The following is a 25042-nucleotide window of genomic DNA, read 5'->3' as shown; positions in this document are numbered from 1 at the left end:
TATATGAATACATAATGTTATTAGTCGCCTGCGCCGATGATGTCACATCTTCACCCGGCGCACTGAGGAAGGAGCGTCGAGCGAGCGTCCTCCTCTCAGTGCGCCTGCGCCGACTGAATACCGTTACGGCGCAGGCGCGAGATCTTGATAGCGGACAGGGCCAGCCAGAGGACGATCGCGTTCGCTGGCCCTGTCAATCAACATGCGGAGGGGGCTTCTTTATGATAGGAGGATGCGGCTGCTACCAGCAAGTAGTTGCCCTACTTGCTGGTAGACAGGTAATTTGCATATTATAAAAGTACGTTTTATTAATTATCTACTGAACCAAAATGACTAATAACATTATGTATTCATATATCGCAGTATAGGGATAAGAAGCCAAAAAAAAAAGTTTAGTGGGGTGACAGAAGCCCTTTAAGCTGTTGTGACATCACAACTAGTTGTAGCCAGGTAAGCTACATCACAATGAGTGTTTTCAGTCTTGTAAGGCTTCTGTGACATCACAAGTGTGTTTTAGCAGTTATGACATCATTACCAGTTCAGTCTTTTAAAGGGTTCATGCACACGATGGTATGTATTTTGTGGTCCGCAAAAAATACGGATGATGTCTGTGTGCATTACGTATTTTGTGGAACAGAACAGCGTACCCACTAATAGAACAGTCCTATCCTTATCCGTAATGCGGACCATAATAGGACATGTTCTATTGTTTTGCGGAACGGACATACGGAAACGGAATGCACACGGAGTAATTTCCGTTTTAATTTGCGGGCCCATTGAAATGAATGGGTCCGCATACGGTCTGCCAAACAAAACAGAACGAACATGGAAAGAGAATGCTCTCGTGTGCATGAGCCCTAAGGCAGATGTGACATCATAAGCGTGTTTTAGGGCTCATGCACACAAACATTTTTTTTTCAGTGTCTTGAGTTTTTTTTATTGCGGACCATATGCGGAACCATTCATTTCAATGGGTCTGCGAAAATAAAAAATAAAAAAGGAAGTTACTCTGTCTTTCCGCCCAAAAAAATAGAAAATGTCCTATTATTGTCCGCATTACAGACAAGGATAGTACGTTTTTTTTTACGAACCACAAAATACATACGGTTGCGTGCATGAGCCCTTAGTCAGGTAAGCTACTATAACATCACCAGTTTCAGTTAGTTGCGCTCAGGGGCAGACTTACCATATGTACCATCAACGTAGCTGGAAATGGAGGAGCCCATGCAACTGCTCTACACAGAGCACAATTATGGAGGCATTCTCCCCTAGAAACATAAAGTATGATGATGCCAAGCGGAGAGACCATACAGATGCAGAAGTGGTGCCTATTTCTTCATAGTAAACTGGTGTAAAGGAGAACTGGCTTAGTTGCCAGCAACCAATCAGATTCCACCTTTCATTTTTGATGCCTCCTTTGGACAATGAAAGGTGGAATCTGATTGGTTGCTAGGGGCAACTAAGCCAGTTCTACTTTACATCAGTTTGAGAAATGACCCCAAGAGTGTGCATGTTCCCCTAATAGGCTCACAATATGGCCCCATTCACATGACCACCGTGCCCGTGTTGTGGACCACAAAGCACGGACACCGGCCGTGTGAACTGCTTATCATGGTACAGACCCATTGACTTGCATGGGTCCGTGATCCACAGGACAGTTACGGCTAACCACCAGCTGTGGTAAAACTACGACTCCCAGCATGCTCAATTCATTTCTATGGATTTCTGAGAACAGCCAAGCAAGTGTGCATCTTGGGAGTTGTTGTTTTACCTCAGCTGGAGTGCCGGAGGTTAGCCATCGCAGAGATAGGACATGTCCTGTCTTTTGCTTTGCGGAGGCAGAGACCCAGAAGCCCGCGGAAGGGCTTCCGCTCCGTGCCTCCGCTCCGCAAGAGATAGGACATGTTCTATCCTTTGTCGTATCCTGCGGATTGTGGACCCCTTCAAGTCAATGGGTCCACACCGCGATACGGAGTTCACACGGCCGGTGCCTGTGTTTTGCGGACCCTGCAGCATGGGCATGGCGGCCATACGGTCATGTGAACGGGGCCTATCACAGATGTAGACGGTGCAGCAGGTAACTGACTTCATCAAAGTGGGGTAGGACATAACCGGGTCACTGCTGAAGGTTCTGGCCCACGTACATGAACCCCCACAGACAGTATGGAAGAGGCATAGAAGGACACAGAGAGGTCAATAGTATCAATGTGAATGTATTTATTGAATAAGGTGAAGCTGGGGCCCCGGGAGGCACTACAATAATCCCCAGCGAGACTGGTTCCTCCAGCCACGTGGTTGATTTTAACCAGGGTGACAGTGCAGGAGACGGGTGCGGTGTGTGGCACCTTTATAACACAACGGGTGGAGGTCGACGCAACCGCAGAGTTCATTCCATCAGTAATACAAAGGAGAACAAAAAACGTGCAAAGTGTTAGATCACCGATAACCATCTGCAGGAGATGACTCCGATCCTACAACCCTTTATGTGGCTGCAGAACATCACTTCTCACCAGTAAAACATGCCTGCAGAGTGTCGCCCTAATACCACAGTCACTCAGGGTGATCCTCTTCAGGCACCAATCTGCACAACCCTTCCAGTGCCTGAGGATCACTCTAGGTCACCATTCTGAAACTCCATGAACCTGCCACGCATCATGCCAATCTCTGCAGAACATCCTTCTGATCCCTCACGACTCCGATACTGCTGTCCCCATGTATTGTAGGGTATCATGGTAAATCCTACAATCCCTCATGTATCCTATACGTGTCTGCAGAACAGAAATCCAATTCCAACGTTTCCATGCACCTGGAGGGCATTAAGTCTGATCCCACAATCTCTCATGTTCTGGCAGAGCGTCATTCCGATACCTCATTCCTGCAGAGCATTCCTCCAATGCAGTCCCACTATTACCATGTATATTAAAACCTCCTTGGGATGACCACCCAACATTGCCGTGAAAATTTTTTTTGTTTTTGTTTTTGTTTGGTCCCAATATACTTAGAAGATAAGAGTATTCCAAAATCCGGTTTAGTTGGAGGGTGGTCTTCTCAAGGAGGTGGTCTTTTGAAGTGGTTTACTCTACCTGCAGGAGCACCATGTGAATACTCACAATTTACCAACAGAGCATCACTCTGATTCCACATTGTCTCATGGCCTGAAGAACATCAGCATGTCTGATATCACTGCAGAGCATCACTCCGATTCCACATTATCTCATGTTCCTGAAAAACATCAGCATGTTTCATATCACTGCAGAGCATCACTCTGAATCCACATTGTCTCATGTTTCTCAAGAGCATCAGTATGTCTCATATCACTGCAGAGCATCACTCCGATTCCACATTATCTAATCTTCCTGAAGAACATCAGCATGTTTCATATCACTGCAGAGCATCACTCTGAATCCACATTGTCTCATGTTCCTGAAGAACATCAGCATGTCTCATATTACTGCAGAGCATCACTCCGATTCCACATTATCTCATGTTCCTGAAGAACATCAGCATGTTTCATATCACTGCAGAGCATCACTCTGAATCCACATTGTCTCATGTTCCTGAAGCGCATCACTCAAATCTCTCAACGCCTCCTGTTCCTCCAGAGCATGGGCATTTCTCATATCACTGCAGAGCATCACACTAACATAAAAATGTCTCCTAATCCTTACAGAACCTCACCACACACATACAGGTCAGATGCCCGCTTTCTGGAAACTGCCAGCCTTGTGTGCCTGCTTGCTGACGGCCTCCTATGCATTTGGCACTCAATAGAATGAGACATAAACATTTAGTACTATGTACATACTATACACATATAAACAACGGGCGCGCAGGCCGCTCCTTGCACGGGACATAGCGCACTCTTTACAATAACGTCAGGTTACGGTCTGTTCGCTGGAGTGTCCGATACTGTACAAAATATAGGACAGATTTCCTTAATCTGCTCCTCAAATATCATAGAAAAGATGCGATGCGGTGAGCTGTGGTGTGGAAACGTATTGCACTTCAACAATATATACCGTATATCTATACTGTATAGACTTTATACATTTCAATACTTTCAAGGATCAAGGCCTTGGGCAACAGTTGTCGTGTAAATCGGACATCGGGCTTCCGTCATGTAACCACAGGCTCCATATACACCCCCTAGGGAGCCACGAGACGCCCAAAATGTTTAGAATCATAAAAATGAACATGTACGAACATCAAAATTTTACATGTTATGTACTTAAAAATGTTGGTAACTTGTTCTGGTCCTGTATTACACTTCAGAGCTGCATTCACAGTTCTGCTGGTTGTCATTGGAAACAGCATGTTATCATCAGGCACGCCCCTATAATGCAGAAGGACATTTAGCCTTTGGCCTCATACACACGACAGTTGTTTTTCTCGGCCTCCGTTCCGTTTTTTTTTTTTTGCGGATAGGATGGGGACCCATTCATTTCAATCGGTCAGCAAAAAAATGCTGATAGTTCATCCGTTTGTGTTCCGCGTCTGTTGTCCGTGTTTCCCTTCAGCAAAAAAAAACCCATGTCCTACTTTTTTCACATTTGCGGACAGGATAGGCATTTATTACAAGGGATCTGTTAAAAAAAAACGGATCCTCAAAAAAAAAAAAAAAAAAAAAAAACGCAAGCCGCATCCTTTTTTTTTTTTTTTTTTTTTACGGATTTGTGAGCCGGACGCAAAAAACAACTGTCGTGTGCATGAGGCCTTTCTCAGTGCCTGGTATAGATGACACTTGCCAGCATGGAAATCACAGAAACAAGCAGGGGTTGCGGGGGCACGTGAACTCTGCAGAGCTGTGATTGCAGCTCAGAACTGTAATACAGGCTGGAATTCAGAATCTGTACTTTTTATGTAGAAAATGGCAAGATGGCGTTCATGGCAAAGTGCGTTATTAGCGAGCTGAATAGGGTACTAATAGTTGTGAGCCGTTTTGGCTCATAGAAAATGAATCTCTGCAAATACGCTGCTGCACTTATCCTATGCAAGACTTCTAAGTGCACATGTATCCCCTGCTGGTTCAGTGTCTGCACTGGTTATTTGTACAATAATATGATGCAGCAGAGCACTGGAAGCTCGGTTTAATTATAAAGGGATGTGTCTGTCAGCAGGGTTGTTGACAGTTTTCTAAAAGCAACCAGCAGAATTATGAATGCAGCTCTGGAGTGTAACACAGGATTTAACACGGGATAAGCACAAGATAATTAATACAATTCATTTACAAAGGAACTTCTCAATATTTTATACGATTACTTCAGGCGTCTGAAACAACATGACCATTGACATTAAGGGGTATTCTGGTTGTTTGAAGTGCAGCACTTGGCTATCTCTGGAATTCCCATAGAAATGAATGGAGTGAACATGCGCATGTGCGACCGGCCGCTACGTTCATTTCAAGGGGGGGCTGCAGGGGGTACAGGGACCCCACAGTTATCCCCTATTCTTTGAATAATGAGGCTAACTGCAAACAACCGGAATACCCCTTTAAAAAGGATGTATCCCGTCTGTTTTAGTAAATACTAGCATTTCCCATGTAATAACAATTCTGCTGCCTCTAGTCTTATGGCTCTATGTTTTGCCATTCCTTTATTATTCCTGCTAGAAGTTATGAATGAATTGCCAAATGTCTGCAATGATGGAGGTGACCAGTTGGGGCTGTGCCCCTGCACAGTCTGACACCCCGCCAACTAGTAATACCCATCTGGACCTTTATTGCAGACTTCTGGCAATTTATTAATTTACTTCTAGAAGGAACAGAGGAATAGCACAACATAAGAATAGATGCTCCAGAATAGTTATTGGTTGCTAACACAGACATGTCAGGAGAAGTGACAGGTCCCCTTTAAGAACAATATATATTATAGACTCTTCTACTTTTGAGGATAAAAAGGAAATCAAACATCTGCCGCGTGATCGTCTTGTTCACACGAAGCATTTACAAAAGACGAAACAGTCATATACATAGGTATGTACACGTTACCACAGCTTGTTCTCTGGTGTCGGGGGGTTAGTAATACTGCAGGACGCGGGTGGAGGAAGGGCCATAAGGCTTACTTGGCAGAGTTGGGTAAACTCTTAGAGGTACCTGATTTTCTGTCAGCTGCCATTTTGTATTAGCCTATATACCCTGTATAGCCATTTGCTAAATTTTTCCCCCAGAACATTACAAAAATGGAAAGTATCTTCAACTTTTAGACAACCCTTGGTCAAATTCCTTTTAGTTAACCATTAATACAGTGCCATGAGAACCAGTTTACAGCGGGGGCGTAGCTATAGTGGAAGCGGCTGCTACGGGCTCTGAACTCAGGAAGAGCCCGCCCATGAGGAGGGCTGAAAGATTTTACTCTCAGGGCCCCCCTCAACAGGATAATACAGCGGCTGCCTGGCCTGGTTTGAGAAAGCGATCTTCCATAGCCACAGGAGTGAGGGTTCCCTGGGAGGAGGGGGTCCGTTCAAAAATTTGCAGTCACTTCTAGTTGCGCCACTGGTTTACAGCTCATGAACCCCGAGATTGGCTGTGGGGAGACGTATACCCCAGGAGAAGGGCTTTCCTCTCTGGCTAGAATTCAAGGATTCAGTCAAATTTTTGGCAAAATGTCACTTTCTTTAAAGGAAGACTCAGAGTAAAACTGGTGAACTGTTTTCTACAACGAATGCATCCCGTCAAGGCTTCTGCGTTCTTTAAAACCCTGTGGCATGCTTCGCCTCCTAGGCGTAACACACGGAGAGGGGTCCGACAGAGGGTCTACCTCCAAAATTGTTATGTGAAATGGGGTTTTCAAAGTGACTAAACCTGTTACATTTCTAAAGCATCTAAGAGCGGAAGCTTTGACCCGAGCGGGCAATTTCTCCTTGAACTGCTTCCAAGTCTGTACAGAAAAAGAAGATGCCGCCCAGAGAGAAGAATTGGGGCGTATTCACACTGCATCCGTCTGGTGTATGTGCTGGAAAAGTGAAATGTATCCATAGGGTTCCACTCAAAACCGACAGAGGCCAAAAGCCTGTCCTTTTAGCCTCCATCAAGTGGTACACACCAGGATGCCTTCGTTCTGCGGTATGACATAGCGTCATTCTGCTGCACTACTACACCCAGAGGCATCCTGTAGAAAAACTATACCGCGCAGTATACAGTATAGGAGCCTGCGGGAGACGTATACCGCCGTATGCCTACATAGCGGCATCCTCCTGATGTATATAGTATAAGTAGACCCTCAGTTGGACTCTTCACCATTACATTTGTTCATTTCTCCCCTACGAAGACTAAAAACAGCGCCAACATTGTCCACAGGCTGTACCGAGCATTACACTTACTTAAGGGTTCATTTGCGTTGGAGGCTCCTTTCGTCAAAAATCGCAGAGAGAAAAGTCCCGCTAAAAAAATGTTCTTCTGAACTGAAATGAACGGATCCCATTATAGTCAATGCAATGTTGGGTTCCGTTAGTGTCAGTTATGTGCGGAGTCCTGCACTTCCGTTATTTCTGTTCTTCTGCCCCTTTAACGGAGCAGAAGAACGGAAAATAAAAGCGGTGATGTGAATGAGCCCTTACTTACTTTGTGTGTGACAGAGCTGTAATACCGGACACTATCTATGGACAAGAGTGGCGTTGTTTCTGGAAAAAAACTCAATCCTTTTTGTGATCTGGGACGCGGCTGTGAAAAGTGGTGCCGCTTCAGGTGCCAAGTCAGACAGGCCCTGGTTGTTGTTTGCCATATCTCCCAGTAGTTGATGGAGCCATGTTGGAAGATGACAGTGGTACAATGGTTGTGGTAGTGTCTGGGTAGGACAGAACCAGCTCTGCTCATTCTCAGGGATGTCAGGCTGTCATTGCCGTGGCTCCATGTTGGATCCTCAAAGAAGAGAGATTCTGAGGTACCACCTGAGGTCCAATCTGGTTTGTAATGCTATATTCATTAGCGTAACGGAAGTGTTCCCATAACTTATGGAGGTATATTCTGTGGAAGAACAGCGCCTGGTAGAGGCAGCCATGTTGTGGACTTCCATTCATGGACCAAGAGATACGGAGAGAGGCACTTCACAAAGCCATTTTGAACATACCCAAACTCCATTTGCTTGCTATTGGTCACCTATTAAAGGGGTTCTCCTGCTTATTATAAATGAAGCTGATGGAGATGGACCCTCAGTATGCTCCTGCACCTGGCTCTGTGGACCATGCTGGTTACATAGACAGGGCCCATGGGTGAGACATGCCTACCACTCAATGAGTACACAATGGATATTACAGTACAGATAACTTGAAGAACCCCAAAACTAGTGAATGTCATGTCATGTACAAGCTGAACACCTATGCAGCCCACATAATGGCTGCCCACGGTCTCCAGGAGATGCCTCTATAGTGACTAGAAGGTGAATACTGTATGAAGTTGTTAGGAATACTGATCCAGTCCTATATAATCTACCAGAAATGACGTATACAAAAACTGGAAATGGGCTGCAAACTAGTTTTCCAGGTATGGGACACTTATTGGCCGTTATTATTTTAGTGCAATTAGGGGGTTAAATATGGGACTGTAAATTGCCCCATTTCCCCTCGACTCCATACTGGCATGACTGTTAGGCAGGGGTAAAGCTTGGAGATGTAGTGTCCACCTTCAGATTAGTATTTTAACCTACATTTATAGGAATAGTTTAGGAGAACTTCTTCATTGGACCCCATGTGCGTTCACACCAGAGTCTCGTTCCACCAACTGGCCATAAACATAAGCTGTGTGGTTACTACTCGCCCCCACAAGGTTCCTCTTTGGGGTAAGAGCAGTTCAAGCACCCATTACGTACCCTAAGAGTGATCATTCTGAAAGGAAACTGAAGCTGTTAGGTAGTCTCATCCCAAAGGTACGAAGGATTGTTTACTGCTCCTCTGCTTCAGCCCCCTCGTTCCCCTGTGCTATTCCTCCTCTGCAGGCTCAGGGGGAGAATCAGATGTTGCGCCGTTGGTTTCCACCCCCTCTTCACTGTCAGAGCTGGCAGAACTTCTGAGAGGCCTCAAGAAGCAAGCCTTGTGCGGGGAGTGGGGGTACAGGGCATCCTGCAAGGCTCCGAGGGGCCGGGAGAGAAGCTCTTCATCTGAAGACGGCAGGGAGTATTCATCTTCTTGGCCTGAGCGGGAGGAGAGGTTCAGTCCATCAAAGGAGATGGGATCGGAGTAAGGTTTATAACCTCGAAGAATGAGGATCTTTGGAGAAAAAAAAAAGTTTACATATAAAGCTGAATAGAAATGACAACACCCATCATTCTGTATCATTTCAGCTGTAGACGGTATAACGCAGCTCCGGTCTTCAACATCAATTACTTCTATACATACTGATGAGTAACTTTGCAAATCGTTCCTTCATCACGTACTCATTTTGAATTACATGATTTTTATCTCCAGTCACAGTCGAAGCTGCATTCAAATTTTACTGATAACCTAAGATTCATTGCCCCGCTTCGTACTGCTATGTTCTGTCAATGCATCAGACCAGGGAAGGGAATCCATGATCACGGCAGTACCTCCATGTACCTATAAAATCTATAAGGGGCATTCCCATCACTTTATGATCAGTTGGGGTCCAACCTTTGGGACCCCCACCGATTCTAAGAATGAAGAGCAAGGAGCTCTGATTTAGCACTGTGTCCTCCCCACTGTGGCCCTAAACCAGCATTGTACCCCTTTCATTCACTGGATCGGTGAGGGAACAACACGTCAGACCTCTACTCTACCAATCATAAAGTGATGGCATAACCTAGTGATACGGCATCACTGATCATCCCTTTAAAAAGACAGTTTGGTGGAGGAGAAAGCGCTTGTGATCTGTCTGCTGCTCAGTTATGTTGGCTTTCCAAATTGTTTAGTTGCCAGTCTACAGGGGTGCACCTAGCCTTTCTGCTGCCTTAAGGCGGAAATTGAAACAACGCCGCCCCCCCCCCCTCCAGCCAAAGGCATACCGTCATACACATGAATATAGAGAGAGGAGCACCTCCACAACGGAAGCGCAGATTTCTCACGGCCCTGTCACTGCCTCCTCTTGTCTCTAGGTCTCGCCGCCTCACCTGGCCTCATTGGAGGTGCACCCCTGTCTGTACAAAGACTGAAAGAGAAAGGAGTACGTTCAGCCTGAGGTGCACCCAGGAAGATGTTGAATGTGGCTTTGACTGTGACTTGTGTACAAGAGATCAGGACAGAGTTAGTTGGAAATGGTGCAATAGTTTCCAGCCAAACACTTACCTCCTGCCTCAGTTCTTCAATCTGATCCTTCAGTTCCCGGATGTACTGGGAAAAATCTGAATCATCCAGTTTCCCTTTGATCACCCCCTCTTCTTTCTATAGACGTAAGTAAGAGAAATGAAGCAGAAAAACCACAGCTCATATACCGGCTGGTGGGAAGGCACAGAAGTCTAGGGAGACCACTCAAGTATCTTACCTGAATCTCCAACTCCGCTATTCTCTGACGCATTTCAGCAACAGCCGCCATACTGTCTGCTTCCCTCAGACGCACCGCCATTACCTCCTCTTTATTCTAGGATATATCGTGGTTAGGAGAGAAAAACGACAGTGTACTATAGAAGCCAGAAAGAAATGATGGTAGTCCATGAACGCGCAGCTCTTGACACTCACCTTGCAGTCAGATACTGCATGTCTCCGCTTATCCTCGCTCATCTGTGACTGCAGGGCCTTGTACTGTGCGGCCTCGTTCTGCAGTTTGTCTCTCAGTTCCTTGCACTCTTTCTCCAGACGTGAGAGCTGTTTCTCATGCATTACTTCCTGGAAGGTACGAAGAACTTCAATGTACTGGATTCTCCCGAAACAGAGCGGCACATATGTAGCTATATAAATACATTTTTCACTGAGGTGTCCCTATTATTTGTATAAAAGTTCCCCCCCCGCCGATCAGCTGTTTGAGAAGGCACCGGTGCTTGTAGTAGCGCTGCAACCTTCTCCTTGCTCACCAAGCACAATGTCGTACATTGCATAGCGGCAGTGTTTGGTATCGCATCTCAGTCCCATTTACTTAATGGGGCTGAGCTGCGCCCAGGCCATGTGACCGATGAATGTGATGTCACGTGGACTAGGCAAAGCTGCAAAAAGGATCGGGCGCTGCTGGGAGCGCCCGCGCCTTCTCGATCAACCGGTCGGAAAACCTTACAAGCAGCGGTGTCCTTGCCTGTGAAGCCCTTTTGATGCAAATCAATGATGACTACACGTTTTCTTGGAGGTAACCAAGGTTAACAGAAGAAGATAATGATTTACAGCTCACCGACTTTTAAAGCAATAGCATTCTGCTATTCTAATTCAATCAGCATGACAGTGATCTCTGCTGCCTTGACCTCATTAACACTTCCTCCCGAGCCAACAAGAAGATCACTGAAATAATTTAGTGTCAGGGCTGAAATGAAGAAGGCTTTGCCACCAGGATCAACCCTATTAAACCAGACATACTGTCCGGTAGGGCTCCTCATGCTGATTAAAACAATACCTTTCTTTTGTCTGTATGATAAATAGTTGCAGAGATATCAGTGTTTTTATTCATATGCAAATGAGCAACCGGAGGACCAGGAGGCGGAGCTTAATCCTTGGAGCACTGTTTTGTAACGTCCCCTGTGCTCTGAACACTCCCCTTCCCCTTGATTGACAGGGATAGACATGCTGATGGAAGAGCTGTCTCCTAGCATCTACATATCATATACACTATGTACTACAGCTTCACCACACTGCGATCTGCTCAGAAAGCAAATCTACATATTACTGCTTTATTCATGGGCACAATATATGATTAGAAAGACACCAGTGATATGTGTAATCTAAGGCTATTTTCACACTAGCGGCAGGACGGATCCGACAGGCTGTTCACCCTGTGGGATCTGTCCTGCTGCTATTTCGCCGTGCCGCCGGACCATCCCCATTGACTATAATGAGGACGGGGGGCGGAGCTCCGGCGCAGCACAGCAGTGCACGGCGAAAGTCTAGCGGCCTCTCACCGTGCACTGCCGGAGCTCCGCCCCCGTCCCCATTATAGTCAATAGCGGCAGGACGATCCGACAGGGTGAACAGCCTGTCGGATCCGTCCTGCCGCTAGTGTGAAAGTGGCCTTATAAGCATAGAAAAAAAAAACATCTTCTCTGTGTGGAGAGACTATAGCTCAGAGATGAGCACTTGGTTTTGCATGTAGAGATCCCAGGTTTGACTCTTTTTCCTTCAGATATTTTTTCTTCATTTACATTTAACCCATAATAAAAGTACCTATCCTTATCACATTGAAAATAAATGTTTTTAGGTTTAAAAAGCTAATACATATTGTTGGTTTCTTTATTGTGCCTGTAAGGGCGGGTTCACACCAGCGTTATGGATTCCGTTATTGTTTTCCGTTATAACATGGTTATAACTGAAAGTACCGAAATTGTAAGACGGAATTCAAAATGGAAACCTTTAGAGGCATTTCGTTTTGATCAGTCATAATGGAGGTCTATGGGCAAACAGAACAGATCCGTCTGGTTTCCGTTATCCAGGACGGAAAAGAAAGTCCATGCCTCTAAAGGTTTTCGTTTTGAATTCCGTCTTACGTAATCCCTTATTTTCAGTTATAGCTATAATGGGATTCATAACGCTGATTTGAACCTGCCCTCATAGATTTTGGGTTTATAAGCAAAAAAAATATATTGTGGGGATTCGCTCTGGTAGACAGGGTATGCGGACGCACTACAGAGGCAAATTACCAGTTCTTAAATCAAACTTCCATGTTTATTCACACAAAGCAAAAACAAAACGTCACTTTGCAGTCTTGGTGTTAGTTCACACTCAATGGAAAGTCCACATAGCAAAAATCACCTTGTTTAGGGGGCCTGTTTCCCTTACAGACGGGTATCAGCCCTCCAGCACGGCTCAAGCCTCAGATCCCAGCACACAGACCTCCTGAGCTCCACTGTCAGACTGAAGTAATCCTCCTCACCTGGCAGTGCTGGCTGTTTTTTAGGCCTGGCAAAACCCGGCCTGGAACATGGGGAGTAGTCACCCACCCAGCACTTTGACTACTCCCAGTAAGAGCCGTCCCGGATCAGCTATACAGTCATACTAAGTATTAAGGTTTAAGGTGTCAAACAGCAACTGCTGCTGACACATAAAAACCGGCTCTTACTCCGCCGAGGCCAGGAACCTCGGTGACACGTACCTATCATCCACATTAATTCCTTGTACCTTCTTACATACCTCCCCCGTTTGTTCAACCCTGAGGGGATGAACACATGCCATACAGTATATTCGGGACAGGGTATCCGCGTTTCCCTGCAACCAGCCTGTCCTGTGTTCTACGGAGAACTTAAAGTTTTGTAAGGACAGGAACCACCTGGTGACTCGGGCATTTCTGTCTTTGGCCTGGCTCATCCACTTGAGAGGGGAGTGGTCGGTCACCAGGTGGAATGTTCTCCCCAACAAATAATAGCGGAGAGACTCGAATGCCCACTTAATAGCCAGGCACTCTCTCTCCACTATACTGTACCTGGTTTCGGCTGGAGTGAGCTTGCGGCTTACGAAGACAACCGGATGCTCCTCCCCGTTGACTTCCTGAGACAGTACAGCACCGATGCCTACTTCAGAGGCGTCTGTCTGTACTCCGAATTCCCGCTTGAAGTCGGGCGTCACCAAAACCGGGGACCCACACAGGGCTGACTTCAAAGCGAAGAAAGCCTCTTCCGCCCGGTCACTCCAGTGAACCATCACTGACTTGCATACCTTCAATAACCTGTCAATGGCGCGGCTACAGTAGCAAAGTGGGAAATAAATCTCATGTAATAGCCTATCATTGCTAGGAATTAGTGATGGACGAACATCTGCTGGGACGGTGCACGAACGCGATCAAATATTCGCGAACTGCAAGTTCGCGGCGGGTCCCATTCATTTTAATGGCAGGCGAACCTGAAACGCCTTCAGCTAATATTTGCAGCCAAGAAATAATTACTAGAAGTAGACAAATAGTCCCACAACATGGACAGTGACATACCAGATGTATTATTTGAATTTGCGATCTTCATTCATAATTTTTTTCAATGCAATATAATTTTCGTGTACGCGCATGCGCAAATGCACTATACAGTACCTAAATGCACTATAAAGAAAGTATATTGTTATATAACACCCCGCTTCTATCAGTTTTTTGGGGGCGACTGGTATATCACACCAGTTATAATTATTTTTTCTAATTGCGTTTGGCAGTCTGTGTAGCGGCAGTTACCGCTCACCAGTCACAATGCTGCACAATACAAATCCACTATAATATGCTTTCTATGTTAGAAAGTATATTATAACTGTATTACACCCCTCTGTACTGCACACCTATACCAGTCCTTAAAAGGACTTTTGTGGCCCTATTAGCTAGCGTTTGGTGTCCCTAACAGCCTGTCCCTGCTCCACACAGCAACCTCTCCCTACACTGGCAAAACACTGAATGTAAAATGGCGGCCAGATCAGGTTTATTTATAAGGTAGGGGGTATGTCCATGTGCTGAAATGTCTCAGTTGTCTGTCCTGTACCACCTGATGGATGTGTCATGGGTCAAAGTTCTTCACAATGTAAAAAAATATGGCGGGTGCGAATATCTCCATATGTTCGGCGAATCGCGAACGTGCAAAGTTCGCCGCGAACCGACCGCCGGGTGAACCGCAACGCCATCTCTACTAGGAATGACTACTTGTTTAGTGGTGACAGGTCGGGGCCAATTCCGTATCGCCTCTATTTTGTTCACTTAGGGTTTGATAACTCCGCGCCCAATGACATACCCCAAGTATTTAGTCTCCTCTAACCCTATTGGACATTTTTTTGGGTTAGCGGTTAGTCCTGCCTTCCGAAGGGAGTCCACTACAGCCTGCACTTTGGGTACGTGACTTTCCCAGTCGGTACTGTGGATGACAATATCGCCCAGGTAAGCCAAAGCGTACCGACGAAGTGGACGCAGTACAATGTCCATAAGCCGTTGAAAAGTGGCGGGGGCACCATGCAGATCAAAGGGTAGTACCTTGTACTGATACAGCTCTTCAGGGGTGATGAAGGCAGTTTTCTCTTTGGCAGCCTCCGTTAAGGGCACCTGCCAGTACCCTTTCGGGAGGTCCAAAACAGAAAAATACCGGGCTTGGCCTAACCTCTTTATAAGCTCATCCACCTGGGGCATGAGATACGCATCAAATTTGGAAATCCCGTTCAGTTTACGAAAATCGTTAAAGAACCGGAGTGTCCCGTTCGGGTTGGGTATCAATACTATAGGACTAGCTTACTTACTTTTAGACTCCTCAATGACGTCTAGCCTCAGCATCATCTACACTTCCTCTGAGATGGCTTGTTGCCGAGCCTCGGGTACCTGGTATGGTTTTAGCCAGACTTTCGCCTGAGGCCAGTGACAATGTCATGCCGAATTGTGGAAGTGCATCCAGGGAGGTCCGAAAACACATCCGTGTTCCGGCTAATAAACTCCCTGGCTTCCTGAGCCTGCTTGTAGGAGAGGCTGTCAGCAATTCTTACTGTGGCAGCCGCTTCCCTTGCTTCAGACAGAGGGGCCGGTACCTCTTCTCCTAGAAAACCCGGCCGCGAGCTGTCTTCAGTACAGGTTTCCCTATCTTTCTACAGTTTGAGTAGATTCACATGGTACACCTGCTCAGGCTATCGCCTCACTGGCTGGTGTACCTTGTAGTTTACATCTCCAATTTTTTCAAGTACCTCATAGGGCCCCTGCCCAGGAACTTACTGTCCACAGTCGGCACCAGAACCAAAACCCGATCACCCGGGTTAAAGATCTGGACCTGAGCCTGCCGATTATAGATCAGACTCTGGGCTCGCTGAGTGGCCTCCATATGCTCCCTGACAAGAGGACCCAGTAGAGGCCTAGGACACAGCAAACAAGAGGTAGGGCAGAAGAAGATCCCAGTGCTTCCCAACTTTAGACACCACCTTTTTTAACATGGTTTTTAATGTTTTGCAGTCTTGGTGTTAGTTCACACACAATAGAAAGTCCACATAGCAAAAATCACCTTGTTGGCAGTTCTGCCTCCAGCAGTCCATAGCAGGCTTTTAGGGGCCTGTTTCCCTTACAGACGGGTCTCAGCCCTCCAGCACGGCACAAGCCTCAGGTCCCAGCACTCACACCTCCTGAGCTCCACTGTCAGACTGAGGTAATCCTCCGCACCTGGCAGTGCTGGCTGGTTTTTAGGCCTGGCAAAACCCAGCCTGGAACATGGGGAGTAGTCATCCACCCAGAACTTTGACTACTCCCAGTAAGAGCCGTCCCGGATCAGCTATACAGCCATAATAAGTATTAAGGTGTCAAACAACAACTGCTGCTGACACATAAAAACCGGCTCTTACTCCACCGAGGCCACGAACCTCGGTGACACGTACCTATCATCCTATGATTCCTTGTACCTTCTTACTAACTATATATATATATATATATATATATATAAAATTTATCGTAGTATAGCCTTTTATTACAGGTTAAATGAGAGAGAAAAAACATAAAAGAAAAAAAAGTTCATGTAAATTTCTCCTGAGACTTGAATTTAGGATTTCATATATTGTGCCCATGAATAAAGTAGTAATATGTAGATTCGCTTTCTGAGCAGATCTCAGTGTGGTGAAGCTATAGTACATAGTGTATACGATTTGTAGATGCTAGGAGACAGCTCTGCCATCAGCATGTCTAGCCCTGTCAATCAAGGGGAGGGGGAGTATGCAGAGCACAGGGGACGTTACAAAGCAGTGCTCCAAGGATTCGGCCCCACCTCCCGATGCTCAAAATTCTCATTTGCATATGAATAAAAACCGCTGATATCTTTGCAGCTTAGCATACAGACAAAAGAAAGGTATACTTTTACTCAGCATGATGAGCTCTACCAGGCAATATACCTGTTTTAATATCGTTGACCATGCTGACAAAGCCTCTTGGATTGGAAACAGTTTTTTTGCGATTAAAGGGGTTGTCTCATCTGGCCATTATTAAGGCGAGATGAGACACAGTCCCACCTCCCGCCCAGAAAACAGCCGTTTCAGCAGCTCTCATTGCCGTGTATGAGAGCTACAGAAACAACGTGGCACAGCAAGCTACGGTATACTGCTTCCCTCAGAAACAGCATAGCTTGTTGTGCTACACTGTTTCCGTAGCTCTCATGCACAACAGGATTTTTTTGGGCGCTATTCTTAATAAATCTCCCCCTTCTATGAGTCTAGAATATATCACTTAATATACAACACAAAAAGGCAATCACATATGGAAGGTAGACCTGACTTTCCAGTATAAGAACCCTCTGCCGGAGTTCACGCGTTTCGCTCTGAGCCATGACTTCTCGTAACCGACAAGACATGACCTCATCCTGTAGGTTCCCAGTTGCACTTTTACGAGGTGAGTCTTTCCAAATACCTCCACCCCGAGTAGACATGGACTACATAATGAAAGATAGGATGAATCGTTACTACACAAGCCAAAGAGACTGTAGAAGTAACAGGAGAGCAGATGTACCTGTTCTTACCTGCCAGCGGTCACTCAGATCTGTCACTTGCTTCTGTCCTTCCTTCATGATCTGCAGAGCATGGGCCTCTCTCTTCCTCAGAGACTGAAGCTCTTCCTGGAGAAGGGCAACGTTGCTTTCGTCGGGGAGAGAACTGTTTCTCTAAGAAGAACAAGAGACCTCTTCATTAACCCCTTTCTGCCTGCCCAATTAAATCAATGGTACAGTCCTTGCCATTTTATGTGTAATGTTTGAAGGCATTGCTCCTGTGCACAGCGCCATCAACACTGTACCTCAGCAAACTGAAGTCACACTTTACTTTCACCTTCTCCCGTTGGAGTTAAAGGTCGACATACAGGAGAGAAGTAGCAATTTGTTGGGTCAATGGAGCCCAGTGGAGGCAGACCAGGCAAACGTTATGGGGCCCGTGAGCTTGGGGGGCCTGGGCGACCACTATGCCTGAAGCCTATGAGGCACTAGAACAGAGTAGGAGATCGCGATGACATCCCCGTGACCCCCGGTGTCGAGTCTCACATGATGACGCCACGACGTTAGAGACATCATCGCGCAAAACAGGTGCAGGAGGGAACAGTGATGTCATCACAAACGGTTGCGCCGGGATGCGCGACAGCAAGAGGAATGCAGATGGAAGCAGAGAGCGGAACACAGGTAAGTATAGATTTATTATTTTTTTAAATGTATGTATGCTGGCCATAGTGGGGGGGGGGTGAAGATGGAGGGCACTATATTTACTACACAGGACCGTTGTGTAGATGGAGGGCCGTTCTATATCCTACACAGGAGGCATTATATATATATATATATATATATATATATATATATATATATATAATTTAATATAAAAATCTACCGCCAGCACCACCTATGGAACAAAAAGCGGGTGCAGAGTCCAAGTACAGTAACTGGAGCTTACCCACTAGTAGACAATGAAATAAAATCGGACAGCACTCCAGACGGTTTCTTCGGTAAAGCAAGTGTCTTTAATCACCCATGTGGTGGCAGCAAAAAAGCAACGTTTCGGCTCTACATGAGCCTTTCTCAAGCCTAAGAAAGGCTTGAGAAAGGCTCATGTAGAGCCGAAACGTTGCTTTTTTGCTGCCACCACATGGGTGATTAAAGACACTTGCTTTACCGAAGAAACCGTCTGGAGTGCTGTCCGATTTTTTTCATTATATATATATATATATATATATATATATTACAGAGAGAACAGTCTACAGAGGTGGGCATTGTATATACTACAGGGGGCCATTCTATATCTTACACAGGGAGCATTCTACAGAGGTGGGCATTGTATATACTGTAGGGAGGTATTCTATATACTACTAGGGGGGCATTCATTATACTACAGGTGGGCCATTCTATATAATACAGAGGGAGCATTGTACAGAGGTGGGCACTGTATATAATACAGAGGGGGAATTATATATAATACAGAGGGGGGCATTGTATATACTATAGGCGGTATTCTATATACTATGAAGGGTATTGCACATACTATAGAGGCGGCCATTCTATATACTACAGGGGGCCATTGTATATTCTACACAGGGAGGGAGCATTCTACAGAGGTGGGCATTGTATATAATACAGAGGGGGGAATTGTATATACTATAGGGTGTATATCTATATATTATAGAGGTGGCCATTGTATATTCTACTGAGGGGACCGCTGAATATACTATAGGGGAGCCTGTAAATATACACACTACAGGGAGGGGGCCATTATATATACTATCAATACAGAGGGGGCATTATACTACGGGGCAGACACAGACGGCTTATACATCATAGCACTATATGGAGCATTATAATACAGGTGGCATCATAGATATGGAAATTATCAGGGGTGCATTATATGTAGTGGCATTATAATACAGGAGGCACTGCAGCAGGGCTTTATAAATACTGGGGCTAGTACAGGGGGCATTATAACTTCTGGGGACAATATAAGGGGCTTTATTACTACTAGGGGCCCTGTGGGGACATTATTAGTATTGGGGGTACATGGTCTGGTCCTAATTGAAAAGAGGAGTAAAGAGAACATCTACATTAGAGGAGACATCACTAGATGTAAGAGGTATGTAGGGCTGTATTCTCCTGTATGTGTTACAGCGCTGTATGTAATCAATTATATTTGGGTGGGTGTGGGAGGCCCAGGACTGAGTTTTGCTATGGGGCCCCATGCTTTCTATGTATGCCCCTGATGGAGCCCTATGGATACTTTTGATGTATTCTAGCAAACGCAGGACTAATAATATGAAAACAGTGTTATGGGCAGTGAGTGTGGACCCACATTTGGTTTAGGGGTAATCTTAAGGGCATTATCCTGGCAGTCCTCTGGTTTTCACCCTTTAACCGCTATACAGGTATCTGGGCTTCGCTGCAGAAGAGCCACAGGGCTGCTACCTCCTGCAATAGTCTTTGTGTGGTTAACAGCTGACCCACAGGTGTCAGAGAGCCTGGAGCAGGGAACCAAAGGGGGTCAGGCAGAATCGAAGTCAGGGACAGGCTGATATTAGGGCTGGCGGAGTAGGTGCAACACAGGAATGAGTCTGAGGTCAGGCAGGCAAGGTTAACAGGCAATGGTCAGGCCAGGCTGAGTGTGCTGGTACTTCAAGAGCCAGAGGGGGCGTCCACCCTATGGGAGGAGAAGGAGAGGCCAGCCTGATCCTTCTTTCCCTGGATACGTATCGGCTGTTGGGATGGAGTTGGGAGGCCACCATACTCATCAGCTGTTCGGCCAACATTACTTACATCTACTCTGTATGGCCAGCTAAACACTCACCTTTTCTAGTTCAATTACTTTTTCTTGCATTTCCTTCAAGGCTCCCAATGTCTCAGCTTCTCTAAGCCGTGATTCTTCTAGTTCAGACTCGAGGTGGCTGACCACCTCTTCTGTGACACGTGGATCATTCTGCAAGGAAAGAAAAGAACATTTGCTTATCATTTGACTACAGATAGATCTGGCTCCTGGAATCTATAGGTGGCCATACATTTCTCCTGCAATGGCCACTACACTAGGCATGTAGTACTGAATGCAGTAAATGAATGGCCAGCCATGTAGAAGAATGATGGGCCAGGTCCAACACAGTGGAAGCCACTCTCCCTTATACTTATGCACCAATCCCATCTGGAACTTTTCAGACTTGCCCAAATCTGGTTCCTATAGGGTTCCTTTGGATCAGGTCAAGAAAATATTTTAAAAGTAGAGATGGCCAAGAAGGCCTCCTCAAAAATGCCTGGCAGAGCAGGCAACAAATATCAGCCAATATACAGTGCTGGGCAAGAATAATAGAAGGCTTTACCAGTGACTACACCAAGATATTTTAAAGGGGGTCTGTCACCAGAAATGTCCCTGTTAGACCAAACACAAAAGGGAAAGCTGAATGCAGCAAAGTACAGAGATAGTCTTAATGAAAACCAGTCCAGAGACCTCAGGTTCACCATCCAACAGTGAGGAGCATTTACTAAAGTTCTTCTACCACTATATGGCACACGCCCTATTTGAGCTTCTCACAAGTTTTCTAGTGGTGAGAAAAGGCGTCTAGGCTCACGCGGCCTGACGGATTTACTATGACTTCCGCTAGACACTGTAAGTTATAGCTGAAGCCTACACCGGCCACTGGCTGATGCAGACCTTAGTTTTTGGAGCGCAGCAGGGCAGACATACGCCCAATTTATTTAGGTACTTATCAAATTAGCTGCATCTCACTCCGGCACAGGGATCAATACTGGCATATGGGAGCGCTGGTCCCGATAACTGTCCCTCAATGTCGTGTAGCGCTAACTCAGCTGAAGGTAATGATACCTTTCACTTTGTGATCTGTTGTTTTATTTTGGGGGGGAAAAAATACTTTTAGTCTATAAACAAAAGAGCTTTTTCTGCCAGCCCTGCAGAGTCATCTCACCTGCTCCTTTCAACCCAGAAGGAGAGGGAGAAGCTGGCAGAGGAAGCAGGAAGAGAAAGGGTGCACAGAGCGACTAGGGCCCACCCTCTGTGCACTTAACTGCTCATTTGCATATGGCCTAAAAAGTGCCCTTTCCACCAGAATGAAGCAACGGATTGCTAAGGGAGAAGTGTTGTTGCATTCAGTCAAGTTAGTCCTACAACGCACCTTGCCTGGTTTAACAGTGCATTTTCTGGTGACGGAACTTTAAGGTAGGAACATGAATAGGGGTTCTCTGGCAGTGAGAATATTTTTCAGGGATGTTCCTTTGGCTACAATGTACGAGCTATCAGGGAAGGTGCGAGATCACATCGGTGATGACTTCTACAGGAACCTTGAAGGACCAGCTGAGAATGCAATGACCCCGGCAATCAGCTGATATTACTGAGGGAAGCTCGAGGGCAGTCACACACTGAGTGGGAGAGCATGTGATACATGTAGAGTACTCTTAGCACTACCGCTTCACTCCCTCATGATGGGGCCTCCGGACACAGGATACAAAGTTCCTCCTACCTGCTTATCTTGCAGTTTTCGTATGAGATTTTGGGCGCTCTGCAGGTTCTCGGTAGCAGTATAGTATTGCTGTTTTACTACAGCCAGCTCTCTTTTTATGGCGTAATTTTCTTCCGCTTCTTGAGCCCGAGTCACCTGACCCTAAACGTGAAGGAAAATTATTATTTATATTCTCTCACTCCTGCCTCCCTGCTAATAGCGAGCCTGACTGCTAGCTCCTCTGGGAATCCTCTAGGCTTGGGGGACATTCCCCCCAGTCTAGAAGAAACTAACCTGTGAGCATGAAAATGCAATGTAATCTGTAGGCAGCAGGTTATAGAGCAGGAGAAGCTGAGCAGTCTGATATATACAGTTTGTGGGAAAAGATCCAGTAAAACTTGAATTTCATGCATTAAAATCCCTGCTCATTCTGGGGTTTGAAGTCCAGGAGGAGGTCCTATCAGTGATTGACAGCCTTCCCTCTATGAGGAGGCGGTCCTATCAGTGATTGACAGCCTTCCCTCTATGAGGAGGTGGTCCTATCAGTAATTGACAGCCTTCCCTCTATGAGGAGGCGGTCCTATCAGTAATTGACAGCCTTCCCTCTATGAGGAGGCGGTCCTATCAGTAATTGACAGCCTTCCCTCTATGAGGAGGCGGTCCTATCAGTGATTGACAGCGTTCACTCTATGAGGAGGCGGTCCTATCAGTGATTGACAGCCTTCCCTCTATAAGGAGGCGGTCCTATCAGTGATTGACAGCCTTCCCTCTATGACTGTGAAAACAGAGAAAGCTGTCAATCATTAATAGAAACGCCTCCTCATAGAGGGAAGGCTGTCAATCACTGATAGGACCGCCTCCTCAGAGGGAAAGCTGTCAATCACTGATAGGACCGCCTCCTCATAGAGGGAAGGCTGTCAATCACTGGTAAGACCGCCTCCTGGACTTCACGGCCCAGAATGAGCTGGAATATAAATGAATAAAACACAAGTTATACAGAATCTTTTTCCATAAACCTATATATCAATCTGCTCAGCTCCTCCTGCTCTATAACATGCCACCTGCAGCACAGACACCATGTTCAACAGAACAGGTTCCCTTTAAATTTGGCACTGGGTAAAATAGCAGTCTCCATCCATATAGAATAAGAAGATCTGTTTTGGTTACTTGTATTCCCCATGAAACAGCAATGCTGGAGCATCTTTCCTGCATTGTGCTACCACTATGTTATTCCTCCTGGAAATTTATGAATAAATTGACAACTAGGATTAACCATTGTGGAGAGGGTGTGCGGCAACGCATTACTTCCGGAGACTGGGTTTATTTGTGGGCCGTGTAGTGGACTGGCAGGCTTGCTGTCATCTGTTGGGCTTGTGGGTGCTGCAAGTGGCTCCATTAAGGCCCAAGCTACTTGCTGCACCAATGGTCTATTTGGCCAGGGGATTTAAGAATGTGTTGGGACAGTAGTAAGGACTTAACAGGGTGCATGAGGGTGAAGTTCTAGTGCAGGGTTGCTCCTTATAGGTCTGATGCTTTGCTAAGTATTAGTGCATTCACGATACAAGGTAAGGAAAGGGTCCCCCCGTCCTGGTTGTGTATATCGCCCTCTTTCCTTGCGGTCCTTCATACCCCTCTGGCATCACAGTTTTATTTCATATCTCCATTGCACTTTTTGTGGTTGGAGATTGTAGTTTTCTATTTTTACTGCCTATTTATTCTAAGTTTCACATACCATGCCTTACAGTGATAGGGCATGAACTCTGGATGGTACACTGGTATAGGGATATTCAAGTCTCTGACCCAATTGAACTGTGACAGTGAGATCTGTCAATCCAGCAGAGTTGGGTGGAGAAAAGTCGGAGGGGATCAACCCAGATGTCTATTCTCTCTGTTCCCAGCTCCTTCCACAGTGTTTTAGAGTGAAATAGAGGGGCAGGTCTCATCATACATTAGGCGCATCCTCCAGCAGTGGAGTAGATTTCAGCCATCATTTACCCCAGTAAACTAGGGTGACAATGAATGTTGCTGGGGTTGAGGGACCTGCCCCCCCCCCCCCCCAGCTCCTGCCACATCCCCCTTTTTTGAAAAGTAGCAGGAGAGGTGTACAAATGGGACATGTGCCTACATTTAAGCGCAGTGGCACTCAAAAAGTTGAAAATGGCGGGCTTGCGACTTTTTTAGGCAAGTTTCAGGTGTCATAAATGACTCTCATAATTGTATACAACCAGGGAGCCTGTTGGGATTTCATATTACTCATGGTTCAGGCAGCAAATCTCCTCCCAGGTTCCCTTTAAAGGGGTTCTCCAAGAATGATATAAAATGGCCACCAGCAACCTGTTCTAAAATGTGAGCAGAGCTGGTTGGCTCCAGTTGTGATGGGGTAATTTATGTGATTCTGCCCACGATATGCCATCATGGCTGAGCAGCCTGACAGGAACGCTCACCAATGTGTAGTATATGCAAGGCAGCTCTGCACGTGGTGGCAACCAGTCCTGCTCACATTCCATGACAGGTTGCTGGAGGCCATTTTAAATCATTCCCAGGGAACCCCTTTAAGCAAAGGGAATTATCTATACTCATATTATAATGAAGATGAGGAAATACTACATGACTCGTGACCGTGGCTCAGAACTAGTGAACCTGACATCTTCCTTACATGAACCCCTAACCACCTTTACTGTCTCCACTCTACCTCTTCTCATGTTCGCTATAACAGGAAAAAAACAACAGGAAAAAGCAGGAACGATCCTGAAGACAAGACAAGAAGATAGGTGACCATACCTGGATGAGCCTGTCCGCTAACGCAGCACTTTCCTATGAGGTAGTCCACAAAGACGAGGGGACAAGACGAGATAAAGGGACAGAGAGGGAGAGAAACAAAGACAGAGCAGAAGAAGGGGGGGAGAGAGAAAGAAAAAGGTAACCACCACCGCACTACAAGAGCAGGACAGAACATGACAGGTTCGCTTTAGACCAATTTATAAACCACATAACTCTAAAGCCAGAAATTACCCAAGGAGAATGAAAAATGGCTGCCGCTCAGTGTCCACTGATAACACATCCAGTTTGGTCAAATTCATGGGGTCAAGCAGT

At 46.0% G+C, this 25042-nt stretch overlaps 1 protein-coding gene across 1 annotated transcript in view; it reads right to left on the bottom strand.

Moving 5' to 3' along the window:
• Positions 1–4614: 4614 nt before the first annotated feature.
• EVI5L (ecotropic viral integration site 5 like) overlaps positions 4615–25042 on the bottom strand; it is a 45209-nt gene continuing 24781 nt past the window's right edge. Inside the window, 9 exon segments of the mRNA XM_044279095.1 lie at positions 4615–9198; positions 10231–10326; positions 10427–10522; positions 10621–10767; positions 17262–17420; positions 17508–17648; positions 20296–20424; positions 21971–22111; positions 24731–24763. Coding sequence (XP_044135030.1) covers positions 8911–9198; positions 10231–10326; positions 10427–10522; positions 10621–10767; positions 17262–17420; positions 17508–17648; positions 20296–20424; positions 21971–22111; positions 24731–24763 — 1230 coding nt within the window. The 3' untranslated portion in view covers positions 4615–8910.

This window comes from Bufo gargarizans, chromosome 2 (genome assembly GCF_014858855.1).
Source record: "Bufo gargarizans isolate SCDJY-AF-19 chromosome 2, ASM1485885v1, whole genome shotgun sequence".
NCBI classification, from domain to species: domain Eukaryota; kingdom Metazoa; phylum Chordata; class Amphibia; order Anura; family Bufonidae; genus Bufo; species Bufo gargarizans.
The sequence above is the reverse complement of the archived record's forward strand: the minus strand, read 5'-3'. Positions and strand labels throughout refer to the sequence as shown.